General features: G+C 40.0%; 1 protein-coding gene across 1 annotated transcript in view; it reads left to right on the top strand.

Annotated features, from left to right (window-relative positions):
- Positions 1–13907, top strand: part of MED13L (mediator complex subunit 13L) — a 268378-nt gene extending 254471 nt beyond the window's left edge. The window contains exons 24-31 of the mRNA XM_069496718.1: positions 136–359; positions 549–691; positions 3713–3871; positions 5212–5388; positions 6597–6754; positions 8600–8761; positions 11310–11422; positions 12369–13907. Coding sequence (XP_069352819.1) covers positions 136–359; positions 549–691; positions 3713–3871; positions 5212–5388; positions 6597–6754; positions 8600–8761; positions 11310–11422; positions 12369–12501 — 1269 coding nt within the window. The 3' untranslated portion in view covers positions 12502–13907. The remainder of the gene's footprint in view (positions 1–135; positions 360–548; positions 692–3712; positions 3872–5211; positions 5389–6596; positions 6755–8599; positions 8762–11309; positions 11423–12368) is intronic.
- The last annotated feature ends 8018 nt before the right edge of the window (positions 13908–21925 follow it).

Below are 21925 nucleotides of genomic sequence, written 5' to 3'. Positions count from 1 at the left end.
GTACTGGACAGAAAGTGAGAGAAGCAATCTATTGTCATTACTCCCGGTCAGCTCTCCTCAGTGTTGTTCTGGGTTTTGTTGTAAACATGAAGTTGGGTAGCTTTGTGTTGACATTGATTTTGATTTTGATTTCAGCGGCCCAGCCCAATCCAGCTTTACTCCCCTCCCTTTATATTGGCCCCAATCAAAGACAAACAGACAGAGCTGGGAGAGACGTTTGGCGAGGCGAGCCAGAAGTACAATGTGCTCTTTGTGGGCTATTGTCTGTCTCACGACCAGCGCTGGCTTTTGGCTTCCTGCACTGACCTCCATGGGGAATTGTTAGAGACCTGCGTTGTAAATATTGCTTTACCAAACAGGTGAGAAGGCTCCGTGTTTATGGTGCATGTAAACTGTTGCTACATCTTTCCTCAAATACAAATATTTCCAATTTCCGATCTAAATGCAGTGGGTACAGCATTAGTTGTTTGGAGTTTTCTTGTGTTTGTCTTATTAAGTGATAACTTTGATTCATCTGGGGACCTCTTTCCCATTTCTTTCTTTTTTAGGTCACGGAGGAGTAAAGTATCTGCACGTAAAATTGGACTACAGAAGTTGTGGGAATGGTGCGTAGGAATTGTCCAAATGACATCTCTACCCTGGAGAGTTGTAATCGGGCGACTTGGGCGTCTTGGCCATGGGGAGCTTAAAGGTGAGAAATTCCTGAAGCCGATTGTGCAGGAAACAGGAAAAGGGCTGAGCTAGTTTCATTAACTGAGCTAAGGGAGAAAATTTTAAAATTGGTAGTAAGAATTAAGCAGGTTATATTTTCTGATTCGTTTATATGTACAGGATAAACCACTATTTTAAACTTTTCTAGCAGCGAAATCATTGATCACAATAAAATCTTAAATATTGAACCCCAGTATATAAAACCGTAAAAGAGTGTTTTATTAGTATAAAAGTGGTGATACTCAGAAAGTTCAAATTTCTAACATTTATTTACATATTGAGGCAGTGAGAAGAACAAGTTAGTTTTAAGACAAAGATTTAGGTGATAGTTGAAGTTGTATATGAGCAGCCTTTGGTGTATTTATTTGATGGTTGATGGTTTCGTATTTCTTTGGTGGCACAATAGCAAGAAAATCCTGTTTCATGATGACGAGTAAGTGCAAATAGGAGCGGTCTTTATTCCTACTGCCACTGTTTGGGTTTCTTCAATCTGGAAGCTTGAAAGAACAGATTTTTAAAGTTGAATCCCCATCTCCCACTGCTTATTTTCCTTATCATAAACATAACAGTCAGTCAAGAAGCACTAAAAGTAACTGTAACATAACACAAGTGACCACCAGCAGCTGCCTCGCCTGGCACTGAGCCCAACTCATTTACTATCCTAGTGTAGCTGCTTGTACAGTTTTATGTGAGTAGTATGAATAGGCCTAGATTTTTTTAAGGCCTTATTAATTAATGATGTATTTATAAGAAGTTCAATATATGCATATAGATGGGAGATGGTTTTTTCTAAGGTCTGCACAAAAGCAAGGGTTGTGTCACAAATTAGCTTAGTGGTTTCCCACATGCAAATACATTAGAGCAGAGTCAGCAAAGTTTCTTTGTAAAGGGCCAGATTGTAAATATTATCAGCCTGCAGGCCAGATGGTCACTGCTGTGACTGCTCAAGTCTGCCATTGTAGTGTCAAAGAAGCTATAGACAATACCTAAATGAATGAGGGTGGTTGTGTTTTAATAAAACTTTATTTACAAAAACAGGTGGTAGGCAGCATTTGGCCTGTGGACCATAGTTTGCTGACCCCCATGGTAGAGCATGTAAATTATTTCTTTATAGGAAATTGATATGAGGTATTTGTGGAATCCCTGAAATAAAACCACTGATACAGATTTAACTTGCATTATTGGAAATATCTAAATATAACCCACTTCCTACAATACAAGTTAGATTTGTATCAAATTTTCATAGTTCAACAGCAGTTTATATAAATATTACATAATATATATTAAGTAAGTGTTTTCTTAGGCATCTAATATTCACAAAAATTTTTTGGTAATAAGTTATACTGTAGACTGGTAAAATATGACTCTTCATTTTTAATTTTTATATTTAAGACTTTGCTTATTAATTTTTTTACCACTATGCAAAAGAGGACCTTTTCATTTTTTAAAGAATATCATACTTATAATGAATCTTGTATCAAGAGCTTAGTGGTCTAATACATTAGGGGATTCATTATTTCGTTTCTGTCAGAATTCCTATCTTCCTCCCTAGTCTGCTTTTTAGTCAATCTTATTTCTTAAAGGCTTTGAGCTATTCTTAACCCTTGGGGAAAGTTAGATTATAATAGAAAGGAAGAAGGTGGATAAAAATGTAGTCTAGTCTAGTCACTGGGTGTTTTGGAAAATTATTAAGGCCATCTCCTTCCCTTGTATGATTTTTAGAAGGGGCAAACTCTTCTTCCTTATCTCTTAGAGGAGAGGAATGTAAGTGTGACTGGAGGAGCCCATCGAAAGATAGAGAGAAAATGTACTTTCAAGAATAAAAACATGAGAAGAACCTAGTGTACAGGAAATCTGTTTATTAATCTGCAGCTCCTTCCTTTGGGGATCCAGGGTCTGTGCCACATTGTATTTCTATGGAATGGCGTTAGATAGGGGCCCTTAGATTTCAGAGTCAGCTTTGTGAATTTCTGCTCTTTATCTCCAGAGTGTTTATGATAAAATACACTGCTTTTTCCTTCTTACTTGGTTTGAAATTCGGAGCTTACATCTGTTTGATTTTCCATGATTTTAAAACATACATTCTTCATGCTCCTGGCCACTTTTAATGCAGCCATTTCAGTTGGAGGTTCATTAATATGAAAACGTTTTTCCCTTCACCTGCTCTTTAAGGGGAGACATAGCATATTTGAAAAAGTACGTGGAGGTAGAGAAGCCTGCAGTGGAGGCTTCTCTGCCATTCCTGAGTGGGATGTGATCTGATAGCATTGTGCTGCACAGGAATGGTGCATGCTTCGTGTGTGTCGGGGAGATCAAAAGAGATCTTTTCACTTCCCAAAGTAACATAACCCTCAACAATGCTCTGATTAGACACAGTGCTTTTGTTTGGAAGCAATAAACAAACATCAGAAAGAACATTTGTGCCAACTTTTTAATCGGAACTATTAGTGTGGCATCATTTGGAGCACTTCACTCACACCCCTTGTTTGTGAGCCCTTTTGGACATTCTGTGAATGGTTCCCCTTCATTGCTGCTGCTGCTTGCCTTTCATGGAAACAGCCAACCTACAACAGTAAATAAAACTGAGGTCTGCCCCTCTCCCAGTGAAACTGTGCTGTCATCCAAGGGAAAAGTACTGATAGGGACAGTGGAAGAATCAGAACATAAGAAGGAAGAGAAAGGATAGAGCCACTGACACTGGTATCATCCTGGAAAAACAGTTTAAATGCCTAAATCAACCTGGGTCTGTGCTGGACTCTCAAAGGTCATTTCAGACATGACTTATGCTTACAGAATAGTCGGCCTTTGTTCCTTTGTTAATGAAGTGTAATGGAAGTCAAGTAACATTTTCTTTATAGCAAGGAGGGGAACCTGTGTAAAGGCATATTCCCTTTAGGGTCCAATCATGGAAATTCAATTACCAGGCATAACTGGTAAAAAGCTCAAACCTCCCATCGGTATGAATGTCTAAACACTATATGACTGCAATATTTGATTTCAGATTGGAGTATCCTCCTTGGAGAATGTTCACTACAGACAATCAGCAAACAGCTCAAGGATGTGTGCCGGATGTGTGGAATCTCTGCCGCAGACTCTCCTTCTATCCTTAGTGCCTGCCTGGTTGCCATGGAGCCCCAGGGGTCCTTTGTAGTGATGCCAGGTAAATTTCCTTTTGTCACTTTCATTAATTAGGTATAACATCAGTCCACCCAAACTTAAGTCCACAGACAAGTGTAGAATATATCTTTATTATATTATTATATCTCTATAAGAGAAGATTATACTTTGGGTTCAAAAATGGAAAACATTCAATCTCTTCCAGGGAGTGTTTTGTGATTTTATTGTTTTTGTTGACCATAGCTTGTGAGACAGACTAAGTTCTGGATATGATTGAGAGCTCTTAAAGTCATGGCTAGTGACTGTTGCCTGACCCTGATTTGTTGTTAATATATGAAGATCACCCTCCAAAATACCGCTATGGTAGACACACCTGCATGACACATATTTGAATATCCTTTTGAAGACAGTTATTTGATAGAATCTCCAAGCAGCCTTGAAAGGCTATTCATAGTTAAAGTCTCTCTGATACAGTTGAGGGTGAGTGGTTAGGCAGATAAGGGTAAAGCATTTAGCACAGTACCTGGTACACAGCAAACTCTTAATAAATGTAGATGCCAGATGGGAGTGAACAAAATATGTGGCCACAGAATTTTTTAAAAATCTTGCTGGTTTTTGAAAACCAGCAACTATTTTGTAATTTTATAACTAAGCAATTTTATACTTTTATTACCACTTTTACCATCCAGATATTTCTTTGATCAAATGGGAGACCCTGTCAACTCACTCCCTATAAAAGTCCATAGTGTCGTGGTGTGAGAATGGGGTTACTTGTCATCAGTTCAGTGAGAGATAGATATCTTCATTAGTACCTCAGTTGTCTGCACCACTCGGGCAATTACTTTAAATTCTTTGTGCTTCTGTACTCATCCATAAAATGGAGATAATAATTCCTACGTCGAGGTGGCTGTGGTTACTGAATGAGATAACGTGAAGAAAGAGGTTAGCACAAAAGCTGGCATGTAGTAGCTTTCAGTACTATAACAGTTATTAGTTTTATGGTACCATTTCTATAGGATTGTTATCATTTAGGAGAACAATACTTTATAAATTGTGAGCAACCACAGGAGGAGAGAAAGTGGGGGATTTGTTTTTAGAAATACTTCTTGTATACATAATTAAAACATATTTGGTGGACTCGATTCAATTTTATGTTAATTCTTTTTAATGTGAATGGCTTATAACTACGTTATCATAGCTATATGCTCTGAGTCAGTTTCTTTGAAGATATTTAAACAAATCGGGCTCAACTTTAAATGTGTAACTGTCAGGGCAGTCGCATCGGACTCATACCAACCACTCCAGATCATGCCCTCGTAAACCTCATTTCCAGGCTTGTTCACTGCTGCCAAAGGGGAATTGATAGAATTCTTTTTTTTAAAGATGCTGTCACAATGGGCTCTGTTTTTGGCCGAAGTACTGCACTGAACATGCAGTCATCCCAGCTCAACACCCCTCAAGATGCTTCTTGTACACACATCTTGGTGTTCCCAACATCGTCAACCATCCAGGTGGCTCCAGCCAACTATCCCAATGAAGATGGGTTTAGCCCCAACAATGGTGAGTGGAAGACCCAGAGCTAGAATATGGCGTCATTGGAATGCTGCAGGTTTTTCTGTGTTGTGATAAACAACACATGAAATATGAAGAATGAATTGAAAGTTTGGTTTTAAAGCTTTAATTTGTCCGCACTATTACGAAGACCAAAGAATACTTTCCTCTCTTGGGTAATTAGCTTTCTTCTGTTTTTCATTAAAGGCAAAAATAATATCTGCCTGGCAGTGTCCTGCACATGGGCGCCACTCTTTCAGTAAATATTTGATGACCTGATTTGCAAAGTATGAAGCACTAGGCAATGTGAAGATAGTGCTTTCCTTCAGCTAGTCATGAGGAATCTAATTTGTTATAGAGCAACTCCTTATTTCATTATTCTTAATGGAATTTTTTGGTTTGAATACCTGTTAAGGCATTTGTTAAGAAATGGCTATGTATAAACTGTAAAGCACTTCGTATTATGCATCCGCTTGCATTGTTTTTGAAGAATTTTTAACAGCTACCAGCATTTACTCATGTTAAATAGGGAGGGAAAAAGGATACCAAATTCTATGTATCATATAATCACAATGGAATAGCAGATACATGAGAAAATGGAAGAATCATAGGAATTGTTCATGGTAATTGGGTTCAGAGTTACGGTTTTCCCTTTTACACTTTTCTTTTTTTTTTTTTTTTTAATACTTTACAAATTTTCTACTGTGAGTGCACCTTACTTTTATAATGTAGAAGAGGATTTCTTAATGAAACATTGTGCTTTGATCTGCTTTTCAAATAGGCCTCCAGTTTCAGGGTGAGTTCACACCTATTGACTTGCATTCATTCGGCTTCCAGTATTTTAGATGCTAATTGGATGCACAGATGACGTCTACTATGTTCTTGGATGGTGTCAACTTTAACTTTGTTTAATGATTAAATTGCTTCTTTAGTGGTTTTACCGTCTCCAAATGTGCCTTTGGAGGCCATACAGAGTGTGGGGTTTTGTTTTATGTTCTTTATTCTCCATTCTGTTAATACTTCACATTAGGAGATTATTGGAGAGAATACAGAGTGAAAGAATAATTTGCAGCACCTTGCACCCAGCAGGCACTCACTGAACTAAGTTGTTAACAGCATGTGTCCACAATAGCCATAGGCTAACAAAACATGGTACTGGTTAAGTTGGAGGTATGTATTATCTTCGTAATTTTTGTGTTTTTTTCCCTCCCCTCTAGATGATATGTTCGTTGACCTTCCATTCCCAGATGATATGGACAATGATATTGGCATATTAATAACTGGGAACCTGCATTCCTCCCCCAACTCCTCCCCAGTCCCCTCCCCAGGCTCTCCTTCTGGAATTGGTGTGGGCTCTCACTTCCAGCACAGTCGGGTAAGGGTGACTTGAAGTACGTTGTTGGAAATAACCACAGCCTTCAGGAAAATAATCCTCTTGACATATGATCATCTTTTTACTATATATATGATCATCTTTTTACTGTATGCACCTTTCTAGGTGCAAGATCTATAGTCTAGGTCCTTGGTACAAGAGAAATAAGGCAGGACAGTGACTCTGTAGTTGTTCTATTTTGAATAGAAGGCAGGAATTTGAAAGAAATGTGTTATTATTCCTGATGAATAAGTTTTATCAGAAGAATAGTCCTGTTACAGATGCAAGGGTTTTATATAATTGTTTTCTTAGTAAACAATCACTTCGAGTTACTTGTTGCCTCCCAGTTATTATTTTTATTTCTATTTTTTGCCAAAATAGTGGCTTTATGCAACCTGTGGCCTTCTGGATCCTTAAGTGTGGCCTTTTGACTGAATCTAAATTTTACAGAACAAATTCTTTTAATAAAGGGACTTGTTCTGTGAAGTTTGAATTTGGTCAAGGAGTCGAATTTGGGGATCTGGAGGGCCACATGTGGCCTTGAGGCCACACGTTCTCCACCCCTGACAACTCTGCTTATTTAACATGCAAAGTAACTGTTAACTGAAGAAGACGTTGTAGGTGGTTGCTTGTTCTGAAAGGAGCCTGACTTTGAATTCTGGAGGCAAGCAGCACATAGCAGCTGAGAACACATGCCCTGGAGTCTGATAAAGACAGCTCTGAATCTGGGGCTACTGGCTTTGTGGCCTTGGGCAAACTGACTTCATTTTTCTTTACAGTTATCTGTGAAATGGAAACAATAGCAACTACCTCCCAGTAAGTCTTGTTGTAATTAGTTTATCCATTAACAAAGAATTGGTAATTGAAGTATAGTGTTGGTTTTGTAAAAAGCAGGGATTGTGCTGTGTTTTCTCCCTTTGTTGGAGCCTCAAGCACTATTAAATAGCACTGTTCTAAAGCTAGTCAGGTGGCCTTTTTCAGTCCTGAGCACCTGCAGCCAGGTGACCTCCAAGAAGCTTTCAGCATTTCCTTTTGCTGAACCATTAAACTTTCTTTGATATCCAGTAAAGACATTACGGCAGGGGGGATTTGCATTCAAGGTGGCAGTAAATTTTTATTTTTTAACCAACTCAGAATTGATACAATTTGATGTGGTAGTTGAACATTATATTTTTCTCTAAACAGAAGGCTTTTTAAAAACAAAATGAATTAGGTATTGCTTTCATAAAAGATACATTTTGAATTCCTGAAGCTAGCTTAAAAAACTAAAGATGAGGAAATGTCGGTTGCAGACAAGCATAGTAAGTCAGACTCGTGTTAGGAGTCTGTTACTGAGGGGGCTGTTGCTTCCTCACGAGCAGATCTCCCACTGCCGGCAGGGCAGCCGCACCGGTGCTGTGTTGCATCGTCCTGGGCAGCGTTAGCTGGTGGCAGTCAGGTGCACTTGCGTATTTGTGGCTGGTCGCTGGTGAAAGAGCATGTGAGTGTGGTGGAGCCTTCAACTGTCGGAGGTTGCAGTCTTTCCATTTTAGTTCATTACATAACAGTGCCATGGAACAGATTTTATGTTCTGTAGAAAAGAAACCAGAGCAAATGAATCTGTACTTACTTGACTGATGATGTTAGTTTTGCTGGTATCTTCTGCCTCAGCTGTACTTTTGTCAGATGTCTGTGTGTGCAGCAAAGATAATGCCATCCCAGTTTACCTTTCTCAGTCACCTGGTGTTTTTCTGTGACCTGCTGCCACAAAGGGGATTAGTCACTACAGTGGTAGAGTGAATTGGTGAAAGTTCATTTTTAAAGCTCAATAATAAATGCTTATTATGCTTTTGGGATTTTGTTTTTCAGAGCCAGGGCGAACGTCTTCTTTCTAGAGAGGCACCAGAGGAGCTAAAACAGCAACCTCTGGCCCTTGGGTATTTTGTATCAACTGCCAAAGCTGAGAATCTTCCCCAGTGGTTTTGGTCATCGTGTCCACAGGCTCAAAACCAGTGCCCTCTCTTCCTAAAGGTTGGTTTGGTGTCATATTTGAAGTTTTCAAGGAATGAGTGACTTATGCTTAAATTTAATTTTGGTTAGTAATTTCTATCTTGGCCACCATAAGTCTTATTCTAGTCCCTCTTTCTCTCATATCTACTTATACTCTGGGGATATTTTAATTACAGCTATAGGTGGAGAGTAGAATTTAGGAGAGAAACCCAAATGAATCACACATTAACCCAAGGAGGAGACTTTGTGGGTCCCACAGGGTAAATCTCAGGTGGACAGGCGCTTCACTCGAATGGTCTTTCTCCAAGTCCACATGGTATCACAGTCGTGAAGCCTGAGTGGAAGGTGTAATGACTAGCTGTCCTCTTCCTCCCCTCCACGGTCTGAGCATTCTTCAGTAGGGAAGGGCAAGAATCAGCTACAACATCGCACATTTATGCTTGTTCCTTCCTCTATATTTCTTAGAACATTTTAATCCAAATTTTAAGGGTTAAAAGGAAAAGATCCCCTACTTGCAGTTTGTGTTAAAGAACCTAGAATGAAATCCGTTTCTTGCCCACAGATTGGCAAAAAAAAACCAAAGGTTTGACCACATACTGTGTTGGCAGGGCCGTGGGGAGAGGCCAGGCCTTGGTGTCGGTGGGAACGTGAGTGATACAACCCTCTCTTGTGGGTATCAGTCCTGCCTCCAAGGAATATTCCAAAGACACTTGGGCAAAACCAAAAAGTGATACATGTAAAAGACTAGAGTAAACCTAAACGTCCATCAGTAAGGGACTGATTGAATCAACTCCCATATATCCAAACAGTGAAGTATTAATCATCCATAACAAAACAAGGAATATTTCAGTATAATCGTTCTGTGGAGTATAGATTACCATGGAATAATCTGTAAGATAAACATACACATGTGCGCATATCTGCTTATATTTTCACAAAGAAACAATGGAAGGTTAAACTTACAAGAGGAAGCAATTTTCTTTTCCTAATGACTAACATATTATTATGAAATCAAAGAAATTATATAAAATCCATGTATTAGAATTATCAATGTGACCCTAGATTTACTTATTTTTCCTCTCTACAAAAGTATATACATTTTTTAGCTCTGTCTACTAAAAAAGCTTGGCAGCAATAAACTCCTCTATTTCCATGATTGTGGTTCCTAAATACCATTTGATCGTTCAAAACAACCAAGGTTCTTTGTAGAAGTGACTGATCCAGGTCTGAAGGAAGAAATAAATATTCAAGATGAACCTGGGACATCTTGTCACACCTAAAAGCAAGAAAGTAACCAAAGATTATTAAAGTCATATCAAAACCCTCAGGAGTCATCTTAGAAGGCAGTCCTGTTGGCCAGGGATGGGACAGTTTGATCATCAAAAAGAATGATGATAACAATAGATTGAAACAAATCTTTGGACTCATAATTGTGCTGAAAAACAAAACAAAAAAGTTAGACAGCTTTTGAAGCTGCTAGAGCAGCAACTCATTAATCTGAAAATTGAAAAATAAAAGGAAAGAATCAAGCATTTATAACTTGCCTCTCCTTTGCGTATTATATTTCTTAGTTATTTAGTAAAGTAAACTGTGCTGAAACGGTTAGGTGAAAATTGATGAGGAATGTTATAAAGACGAAGTGCTGGTACCAGCTGAGCCCAGTGACCAGGCGTCATACTACTTCCAGTGGGCAACAGACATGAGGCACCTTTTGATGTGTTACAGTAAGAGGGACATAGCACCAGCTACCAGTTACGGAGTATTCTTGTGTGGATCCCTGCCCCGACCCCACCACCCCGGTGCCGCAGGGGAGTCTTAATTGAGCCTCTAGATGAAACCATCGATGTATGGGAAATCTGGAGGGTAGAGGAACATGTTAAACACCACTGCAGGACTACAGATCAGCCACTTCCAGACTGTGGGGCCTTCTACAGATGAAGTTCTTAAATACCATTTAATCATTTGCAACGTACAGACCAGATTGGCACCTGATTTTAATAAACCAAATGTAAAAGGATGTTTTTAGATAATCAGTGAAGATCATACAGAGATTGGGTATTAGATGATGATATTAAGGAATCACTGTTAATTTTTCTTGTGTGTGACAATTATTGTTTTAAAAGTCCTTATCTATAAAAGATGCCTACTGAATTATTTACAGGTAAAATGATACAATTTGGGGTTTTGTTTAAAATAATTTAGGAAAACAATCCCCAAATCAAAACACAAAGTGATGAATATTGATAATTGTTGCATCTTGGTGATATGAATTCATGGGACCTCATTTTATATTATACTATTTTTGTGTATGTTAGGCTTATTTCCATTAAACAAAATGTAGTAGACAAAAAAAAAAATAGGTCCCAAAGCTTGCTTTTTTTTTTCAACTCTAGGAAATCTAGTTATTTGGGATCACACTGGGGTAAATGAGCAGCTTAAAACTCATAGACTCATAGAAACCCTGACCTCTAAGGGCCAGGGAGCAGCTGCGTCTGGCAGACGTGGCCCCCCGCATTTCCACACCGCGGGCGTCCAGACCAGGGAGGTAACTTTCTCGTTCTCTCGCCAGGCTTCGCTGCATCACCACATCTCAGTAGCACAGACGGACGAACTCCTCCCTGCCAGGAATTCTCAGCGGGTTCCACACCCTCTTGACTCCAAAACCACATCTGATGTTTTAAGGTAGATAGATACCAACCTAGGCCACGTTAGCTTTACGGTTTGAAATTATGTTCCTTAAGTCTTATCTTTCTAAGGTGCTTTAAGTGTGGTATTTTTGGACAAGATGCTGCCATTTGTGCTCTCACTGGTTAGCCAGTGAGAGCTGTTACATCCCCCCCTGTGCATGGGGCAGGCAGCATAACGTGCTGCATTCTAGGCATGTTACAGATCGTTCTAGGCAATTACAGTTGATTTTGCTTTCCTGTTCAGAGGAGGCATTTCATGCTGATGAAAAGAGGTCAGATTTAGGGGGTGGATAGTTTGAAGACAGTGTCTGGAACTTAAAGCACTATTTAAGTGCCACTCTACTATTTACTATAGTAAAAAGAGGCTGAGTGCAGTGGCTCACATCTATAATCCTAGCATTTTGAGAGGCGGAGGCAGGAGGATCGCGTGAGCCCAGGAGTTGGAGGTTATGGTGAGCTATGATCATACCACTGTGCAGCCTGTGCAACACAGCAAGACCCTGTCTCTGGAAAAAAAAAAAATAGTAAAAAGAGATTGGTGAAGTTAATTTTAGTAACATATCTTATTTTAACTCAGTCTATCCAAAATACTATCATGTCAACATGTAATGAATATAAAAATATTCATGAGATATTTTACATGCTTTTAAAATACTAAATGTTTGAACTCCAGTGCATATTCTATACTGGCAGCACGTCTCCATTTGGACTTGTCTCATTTCCAGTGCTCAGTGGCCATGTGTGGCCAGTGGCTCCAAAACCGACTGCGCAGCTCTGGAAGGGAGGGGGTGCATGAGACAAAGCACAAGGGAAGGAGCCTGGGGCAAGGTCGAGAATGACTGCGGCCTTCTTCCCGCTAAGATACGGAATGTGTTAGAATCTGAGGAGCAGCTGCCGCTGCCTTGCTCATGCCCCCCTGACCTGTGTGTTCTCTTCGGCAGGTTTGTTTTGGAGCAGTACAACGCTCTGTCCTGGCTCACGTGCAATCCGGCCACCCAGGACCGTACTTCCTGCCTTCCCGTCCACTTTGTGGTGCTCACTCAGTTGTACAATGCCATCATGAATATACTTTAATCGGAAAAGCACTTGTTCTCTCTGGCTCAGTTCCTTCTCCCTGCAGCCTCAGTCCAAGGAACCTGCTCCACTCTGCAAATACCCACGTCCTTTTCTTCAGACCACTCTCCACAGTCCTGCACTGTGATTCCTTCTCCGCAGGCACATGTCAGTTCTGCAGTGTTCATTACCAGAGTGACTCCTTGACACTTCTCTCATGGACCTGGAAACTTCCCTACGCAGTGACTTTCAGCCAGTGTTGTGTGTGCAGCCCCCAACCACTGGTCCACAGGAAGTGGTGGTGGTTGGTGGCTTTTAAGAGGGAAACAGAAGAGACAGTGTCCTTTTGCACAAGAGTCTTTGTTTTCAGCCTCTGTTTAAAAACGAGGGCTGTCTAGCCCTTTGGATGAAATCCTCTAGTCATTGGTGTATGGCCTGTGGGTTACCTGAACTCCGTAATCTGGGACTTTTTAAAAATAAGAACCAGCTCCAAGTATGTGACTTCACAGGGGTCTCTGTCTCCCTAGTGCCCCCATCCAGACTGGCGCGAGTGCTTGGGTTGGCTCCATACCTGTGTGTAGACGCAGAAGGTCTGGAGACAGCTTCATTTATTTATTTTCAGTTGTTTTGTCATATGGTTTTTGTGACTTTCTTTTAATTTTTTTAATTCGCAAGGACCAGGTACAGTAGCTGAAACCCAACTCAGATCCACCATAGGATTCTTTGACTACATACCTCTGTCCTAGAAGCAAGAAAAGCAATGAAAGCAAATTGGGGAGATCATGCCTAAACCGTAATATATTCAAAGCCACTCAGCAGTGGGTTTGGTTAAGAACAAACTGGGTTTTAAAAGTTCTGCCATGTTCAGTGGCCAGTGTTTCATGACGGATAACGTTTTTATGCAGAAGGCAGCCAAGCTCAACCCAGGGCCGTGGAGGCAAGTACCTTAATTAGTTTTATATAGTCACAACGGAAATATATTTTCTAGTGAATTCTTACTGCAAGCCAGGTCTCTCCTCTCATTAGATCAAAAGGGACTTATGTACATATCACAGTTGAAAGTGTTTGCTCATAAAATCAGTTATAAATATGGTGAATTTTTTCTGGACCATAGGAATATTATTTCAAAGAAATATTACAACTTAACCATTAAATTAGTACTTGAAGTTGAGCCTTTGTGGTGGGGACTTTTTAAAAAATGCCTTTTTAAAGCATTAATGGCTAATTGAAGTATTTTATGACTCCTCATTCCTGGCCCAGAGGGTTGTCTTTGAGACCCTGTTTCTAACCCTTGTGTTGCTGTGTTTCTGTCTGAGGGCAGTGGGTGTGGACTGGCCTCCTGGGAGCCACTTTGACCAGGCCATTGAGCTCTTGTCATCCGTGGAGAGAATCATGCAAATTTTAAAAGTTCTCCCAAGAGACTTCTATGTCCTGGTTATTAACAAAAAAAGGAAAAATGTAATAATTGATATGATTTTGTAAAAGTATTTTTCTTGAAATAATCTAAAGTTTAAAACATTATATTAAAATAAAAGTTGTGTGGTGGGAGTGTGAAAGCAGAGAAATAACTTGTAAATGAATAATTTTGTTCTCTGTACCACCGATCGAAGGGGGGGTTGACTTTCGCAATGTATAGGTTAAAAAAATCTGATATATCAAACCATTTGTATCTAATGTGTACAGTGTAAAATTGACTTTAAAAATATTGCAGTGCTATTTTTTCTTAATCAGAAAGGAAAATTCTCAAGGCCTTTTGAAGAGCATAAGATGATGAAGATTGTAAACTTGTATAAAATTATCTTGGTGAGAAGACAAATTGTAAAGTAGATATTTGTAATCTTTTACCACTTTGGGGTTGCTTTTTTCCCGGAATTCATCAGAACTTTGAATTTTTTTTTTTAAATGGGCTGTTTTTAATGCAGGGGCTTTTCTTCCCTAGACACCCAATTCTAAGCAGAAAAAGAAAAAAAAACACAAAAAACAAAAAAACCCCTACAAAAATTAAAAAAAAAAAAAGGCAGCAAAGGGTAGTTTTCATCTGGTGTCTTTTATTTAAGTTTTTTAAGTTAAGAAAAGCTGGTGACATATTTATACGTTTTTGTGCAAAAATAAATGAATGGCAATAGATTTTAAAAAATCTTATTATGTACTTCTGTGTGAAAAAGTCTGTATAATATTTCCCTTAAATATGCATTATTTTACTTGTGAGTTTTTTACTGAATTAATCTGAAATGTACAAGCCCTGGATTTGCTACAGAGTGAGAAGTTATTTTATTTTTTTTTTATTTTTAATTTTGGAAATTCTGCAGAAATCAGAACTCTTACCATGGTTTGAACTAAACAGGGGAAGTGGGGAGGGGAGAAGGGTGGGTTTGTCCAGCATGCTTGTATGTATATTTCAGAACCTTTTTTAAATGTAAAAGCTGTACATTTCTGGGAAGTTCTGAATTTCTTTTGTTTCCTTTTTTCCTTCAAGCATTTTGCAGTGAGCTTCTTTTATATATAGCAAACAATTTGAAAGAATACAAAAAATATGTGAAGTTCATTTAAAAAAAAATAACTACAGTATAGCGCTGGTACAGTACACTAAAAGACTTTGATAAAAAGAAACAATAATAAAAGGCCTCCATTTTAAATGTCATTCATATATACCTTGTGGATGAGAGCTATATACTTTTACACACTTTTTTAGAGGAATAAATTATTGAATTACTGAAACTTTGAGTGGCTTTTTTCCCCTCCCATCCTGCCCTTGTGTAAATCACCTACACCTGTTGAAAAGGTCTATATATTGTGGACTGAACAATCCTAGACTAGGAGCCAGGTTCTGCCTCCCAGTCAGCAAGGTGGGTGTAGGATTTTGCTGCTGTCATCCCCCCACAGCTGTTCTGAAATGGTATTCTCGTTCTCCAAGGCACAAGTGCATTCCCAGAGCGGTTCTTAGATGCTAACACACACACACACACACACACACACACACACCATTGAGTTTAGGGGGCTCCTGGTGTTCCGTTCCTTGAGTGTTCTGAGTAGACCAGATCTAATGGTGTCTCCCAGCTGTAAGACTGTGGTCAGCTAGAACAAATTACAAGTCTGTGTTCCACTACCTTTTTCTGCCCAGTCCCAGCCAGTTTCTTTGTGATGTTCCTTAGAAATAGCAGATACATCTCTCTTTGTTGTTTTCCTGCTTCCCAGGCTGGTGACAGGAATATGCCAAGTGCCACACCACACACAAGCAAGTGCCTATTGGCTGCGTGCCGTCCACACGCTGTTCCTTTCTTCCTGGCTCCATCCGACAGGAAAAACCTCATGTTCCAGCAGGGAGTCTCAAAGGTTTGTTTCCTGTACTGTCCTGGCGGGAAAGCTCACTAAAAACGGTAAAACCCCAGGACGTGGCAGAGCTTAGGGCAAAGATCTGAATAATTTGATAAGGCTTTGCTTTTAGTCTCCCACCACCTATTTAGAAATAGACATTGTTCTGAATATTGTAAGCTTGAATCTAGAGACAAATTGTTGCGACTCCTCAGCTTCAGTTATTTCCTCTGCAAGTGAGGAGTGAGGGTGATTCTATGGGAAATGCTTTGCAAAGCTGTGTCCGTCTTATTATAGGCGCACTGTTAAAGAAAAGCTGAGAAAAGTGAGGCCAAATTTTTGGTTAATTAGATAATACTGGTCTCTGTCCCTTCTAGTCACCACTGTCTTAGATACAGTTGATGGCACTGCTTGTGGTGGCTTGCCAGAATCACATAAAGAGCTACACATTTCCCAGATCCTATGTAATCTGGTCAGTCCGATGAATCCTACATCAGGTAAATGATGAGAATTAGCTGTATGTTTACAAGCGTTCGTTAGCTTGGATACTTAGCTCATGTATCAGGTGGGTGCTTTATCCAGCAATTAGTGTTGGCTTTATTTATAGTGGGAACGTTAATTTTCATAACTACCACTATCTGTACCAATTCAGCAACTGCAGCTAAATCTCTTTGAGGTAAGAACAATTGCTGAACGCACCTAAGACATTTTGCAAGTTTGATGTAGGTGGATTCGACTTGGCACCTTAGGAACCATTGGTCTTCATCCGTTTGCATTGCTCAGGTAGATGCCGCCTAACGCTCGCTCATCCATCCTCTCCGATGATGTGATTGCGTGGCTTTGTGTTTCTGCTATTCAGGAAGTCATGGGCCAAGCGATTTGCTCGCAACTGGCATCAAAGAGCCAATAAAAATCTTCGTAAAAGTGCAGTTTGTCAGAAGTTTTTAAAAGCAGACTTTTCGTAAGACATACTGCTGGGGCGTGAGCCACACGCGGAAAACAGTCTTCGCTGCTGTCGCAACACAACTCGAGCCACTATAGAAAGGAATTTTCTTTTGCTTTTGAATTCACCCCATGCTAAAATCCCATCAAGATGCAATTTTAACTTATTACTGTGTTATCCTGGTGTTAAATGATCTCTTGTTTATATCCCCTTGAGAAAAAGGTCACTTCAACAGTAATTATTTCATGTCATTAATACCTAATGAGACACCATTAGAAAATTCTGTTGTGCCAGGTAATTACATGGTTGTAATGTTTGCCCTGGGCATCTTGTGTGCTTGGAGCCAGGTTTACCCAGTCTCCGTCTACTTTGCTTAAAATTCCCAGGTCAAGTTTTAAAAAGATTTTTTTGACACTTACTGCTTTTGGCTAGAACTCCAAAGTAATGAAGCAGCTAAGAAATGAAGTTGATGAGGAAGAAAGTATAATCTCCAGGAAGGAGGTTGGATACAACTAAAGTGTTATTTTTTTCTCTGCAAAGGTTATTTCCTCAATAAATACAGGTTACCAGGTGATGGGAAGACCCAAAGACAGACACTCCAGTCAGTCCCACTTTTTTTTTTTTTTTTAAAGACAAGCAGGGAAATGAGAAAAGCACATGTTCTGTTTTAATAATCTGCTAAAACAACATTTATCTGGGGTGGTGTTGATATGGGTGAAAGCCAGCCTGTGCCTGAGATCACCTAGTACAACAGGCAGGCACATTGACGTTGGCAACTCTCAATGTTTCACTGGTCTTTGCTGCCTATTTTATGCTTTTTTTGCCTTGCTAGTGGATTAGGCATGTTTCAATCCACCTGTTTGATAAAACCAGACAATATTCAGGAAAATTGACCACCCCAGAGCTAACATTAGAAGCTTGGGGCGGTGGAAATCTTACATAGGGAAATGTTTGCTGTGGGGGAAAAATCAATTTAAATAATTTATCATGTAAAATAGTAATTGTTGTGTTATTTAATTTGACCTAGAACATTTTTCAGTAAGCATTTTCAAGTTCTTAATTTAAATCTTATTTTGTTCACTTAGAGGTCTTGATGTTCTTTTTAATTTATATATGGTATTTACATATATAATTTCCTGTCTGCTTCCTTTTAAGTATGTGATTTTTAATTGTAGAAGAGATAATGTTTATGTATTATACGTCAATTTTTTTTTTTTTTTTTTTTTTTTTTTTTTGCTGTTGGTATTTCTTGTATTACTGCAAAGCTTGGGAAGTTAGCTCTCTTAATAGATCTAGAAGTCAAGATCATGTTTGTTTCTCAGTCATTTTGTGTGACACCGGAGAGTTTACCTTACGTGACATCAAGTTTATATTGGGCTGAGACTATATATTGGACTGAAGTAGGCACCCAGGAAACGTTTGTTGAATACTGAGACTGTTGAAAGAGTAGAATTACTTGCACCTCAAAAATCTGACATAACTTACCAGCGAATTCATGAGATCCTGATGCCTTTTGAAGTTGTTTAAAACACAGGAATTTATTTCCTTTTTTTTTTTTTTTTTTTTTTTTGGTCGATTTGGGGCTTCCTTGTGTCAATTTTGTTAATTTTGATTTTTATGGGACAAAAATAAGTTTTTCAAATACATTACTATGCAATTGTGCAGAGTGCTGTCTTAATTTTGAACCTGTTGTTTTTAGTGATGTATACCTTTTCTCAGTTCTAAACAATATTTATTACGTGTTTTTTTTTTATCTTTCTTGATTGATTTTTCCATCAGTTTGTTGGCTTTTTCTTTTTATTTTCAGCTTTGTCCGATTTTTTTCCAAAGAAACAGCTCATGGAGTCAACCATTCTGCTGTTTTTATCCTGGGCTTTGTCTTTTTGTTCTTTCTCCTAGTTTCCTTGAGAGTCTTGTTTCATTTTCCTTGAATTTTAATTGCCTACTTAGTTTAATTTATTTTCACTTTTGATGATACAGGCACTTACAGCCTGGGGGCTTCTGGGTGTGTGTAGCCCCCCTCAAATTATATGCAGAATTTTTTATGTATATGCATGTTTCTACGGAGAAGATTCTCCGAAATGTCCGACCCTACAAGGGATGGCAGTTACTGATTTGGCGCCAGATGTCAGTTGGTTACATCCTAGAAGATTTGACGTTTAGTATTTTCATTTTTACACTCTTAGTTCGTTCTTTTTTGATTCACTTGTTAAAAAGTAAATTCCCTTTGAGTCTAAAGTCTCTCACACTGTAATATTCTTTTATACTACAATGTAATCTAGTAATGACCAGTTTTTGCAAAAGTTCTCTGAAACCTTCAAAAACAAGATGTGTCTTATTTCTTGGGCAGTGTTTCAATAGAAACATAATGTAAGCCATACTATAATTTTATATTTTCTGATAGCCACATTAAAAAAGTAAAAAGAAACAGGTAAAATTAATTTTTAGGAATATATATTTTATTTGACCCATTATATCCAAATTCTTATTTTTCAACATAAAATCAATATAAAAATTATCGGTGAACTATTTAGCATCCTTATTTTTGCAATAAGTCTTCAAAATCAGTATGTATGTGGCGTTTACAGCACATCTAAATTTGGATGCTAAATTTTCAATGCTTAAAATGTAGCTCTACCAAAAAAATAAAGTTGGATTTAACAGAAAAAAAAATATTTTTACACTGCTTCAGTTTTTAAATTTAAATTTTAAGTAAATAAAAATTTAAAAAGTTTCTCAGTCACTGGTAGTTCCATATTTCAAAGTGCTCGACAGCCACGTGGGGCCAGTGGCTATTTTGTTAGCACGGTGAGGGTTTAAGATCTGGTATTGATTAATTCTGTCTGGAGTATATTTTCTGCATCTCCTATGCCCCTGTTTGGTCCTCAAACTCTGTCACAGGCAGATAGTGAGAGTTAAATTTTCCCACTGCAAGTTTGTTCTTCCTCTGTACTTTGTTATTGGTGCATAAAGTTTTAATGATGTATCTCTGTTATATAATTTATCTCTGTATAATGACCCTTTATTCTGCACAATACTTTTTGCTTTCAATTATCCTTTGATATTAATCTCACCACCCCTTTCCTTTGATTAGAATTCCAGTGTTACATCTTTGACCACCCGTTTATTTTCCACCTTTGGCATTTTGTGTTAGGTGTGTGCTGCTTCATACAAGTTGTTGCATTTTATTTCTTAATAGGATAATGACATTTTTGTTTGAATAGGGTGATTTTTACCATTTGCATTTCCTGTTCTGTGTTACACTTTGACTTGTCAGCTAATTTTTATAAATACACACATATTTATTTGCTTCCTTTTACTCTTCCATTTTGCCTTTTTTTGTGTGTGTATGGATTTGTTTTGCTTTTATCTTTTAAAACATTTTGGAAAGAAACCTCCGTTTTCTGATCCTATTAGTGATTACCTTTAAACAGTCCATAAACATTCACCGTGCTCTCCTCATTCCGTGTGTCCCCATTCTAATAAACGACATTCCCTAAGTCCACCAGTTCCGGTCCGGTTCCCGTTCTCGGGACCCGATGGCCGTGTCCTCAAACTCACGTGTTAACTTGCTTGGCGTGGTGTTCATTTCCCAGGCCACGGGGGACGCCTGCCAATCAGAGCTGAATTCTTCCCCCATTGTCATCCTTTTCCCTGGACACTGCCCTTGGCTCCCCTGGTCACGGGCTGCTCCTCCCAGCAAAGGCGGAAGCCACTCTTGCACAGGGACTGTCTTGTCACCAGGTACCCTCAGTCCCCGCCACACAGAGTCAGAACGTGTTTGTAGAAGGACTTTGTTGATTCTGCCAACAAATATTACATGCCTCCGAGGTGCCAGTCCCCGTGCTAGAGGACAAAGAGATAAATGATCCTGTCTTTAAGGCAGGTGTAGGTCGGGGTGGTCAGCACCTGTGACACAGTGGACTGTCCTCTGAAGAGCCACGCAGAGCACCAGGCAGTGAGTGAGCCCTACAAGTCCTCTAGGCCCTGTCCCCACGCGGTTCCCATCCTCTGTCACAGGGCACACGTGCTTCCCACGTCCGGTTCCGTCACCACAACTGAGCCATCCGTCATTTCAGCCACTGTCTTGCCAACACTTTAATTCCTCACCCTTCGCTTATTCTGCACACCTCTTGGCAAAAATCTCAATCCTTAACCTCCTGGGAGCTGATGAGCATTCAGATTCCCAGGCTGTCCCGACTCTGACTCTGTGTTCCCGCTCCAGGTGACTCAGGGCTCGGTGGTCCCTACTGTGAGAAGCGTTTGTCCGATTCAACTCACCTTCTCCCAGGGCAACATGGGCAGGCAGGTAACAAAGGAGACCTCGAGACGTGTGACCGCTGTTACTGTGTTAAAACCTAGGACGGTCCCTTCTTCCTTCTGTACCTTTGCTAGATAATCCCGTCCCTCCCCTTCACTCCCAGATCCGCACCTGCAGTCCCCGTTTCCATCCGCCCACGAGGCCCCTCCGCCCGGAAGGCCATGATCACCCCAGACAGCCTGAGCCCATCCATCTTCAAACTGTTCCCTCCCCTTGTCATCAAGCCCGAAATCTGTGTCCTCCTGAACTTCTCTCTCTTTCTCTCCCTCCTCCCACATGTCTTGTCGCTCACTGATTCTACATTCTGAAAGTCACCAGGTCCCCTCTGGGCCAGGCCTTGGGGACCCACAAGGAGCAGGAAGGACACTGTCCCTGAGCGCGATCCAGTGAGAGCCACAGGTGAGAAAAGACTGCAGTCTGGCCCTGGCGGGGAGAAGGGGAGAGGGTCGGCGAGGGCAGAGGGCTGGCACGCCAGGAAAGCCTGCAGGGAAGATCCGCAGGCCGGTGGTGGGGACGGAGCTGTCAGGGCTGGGAGGCCGTGTGGGTTCTAGGTGGGGCTGCGGCGAGGCCAGAGCCAGCCAGCTGCAGGTCACTAGGCTGGCAAGGGCACAGAGGGCGGCAGGAAGGCTGAACAGTCGGTGTGACTCACAAAGGAGGTTTCAGTAAGTTCAACACGATCACGCTGACTGCTGGGAACAACTGTTGTGGCTGTCGGAAGAGAGTGAAGTTCGAGGCCAGAGTCATAGTGACCCACGCCCGGTACAGGCAGTGAGGAGGGACAGAGGGTGACGAGTTCAAGGGCTACGACTGAAAGGAAGAATCCACAGAACTTGCTGATGGACTAGGCAGGTATGGGAGGGAGTCGGGGA

This window comes from Eulemur rufifrons, chromosome 21, assembly GCF_041146395.1.
Source record: "Eulemur rufifrons isolate Redbay chromosome 21, OSU_ERuf_1, whole genome shotgun sequence".
Taxonomy (NCBI): domain Eukaryota; kingdom Metazoa; phylum Chordata; class Mammalia; order Primates; family Lemuridae; genus Eulemur; species Eulemur rufifrons.
Note: the sequence above shows the minus strand (reverse complement) of the source record. Positions and strands in the feature narration are given on the sequence as shown.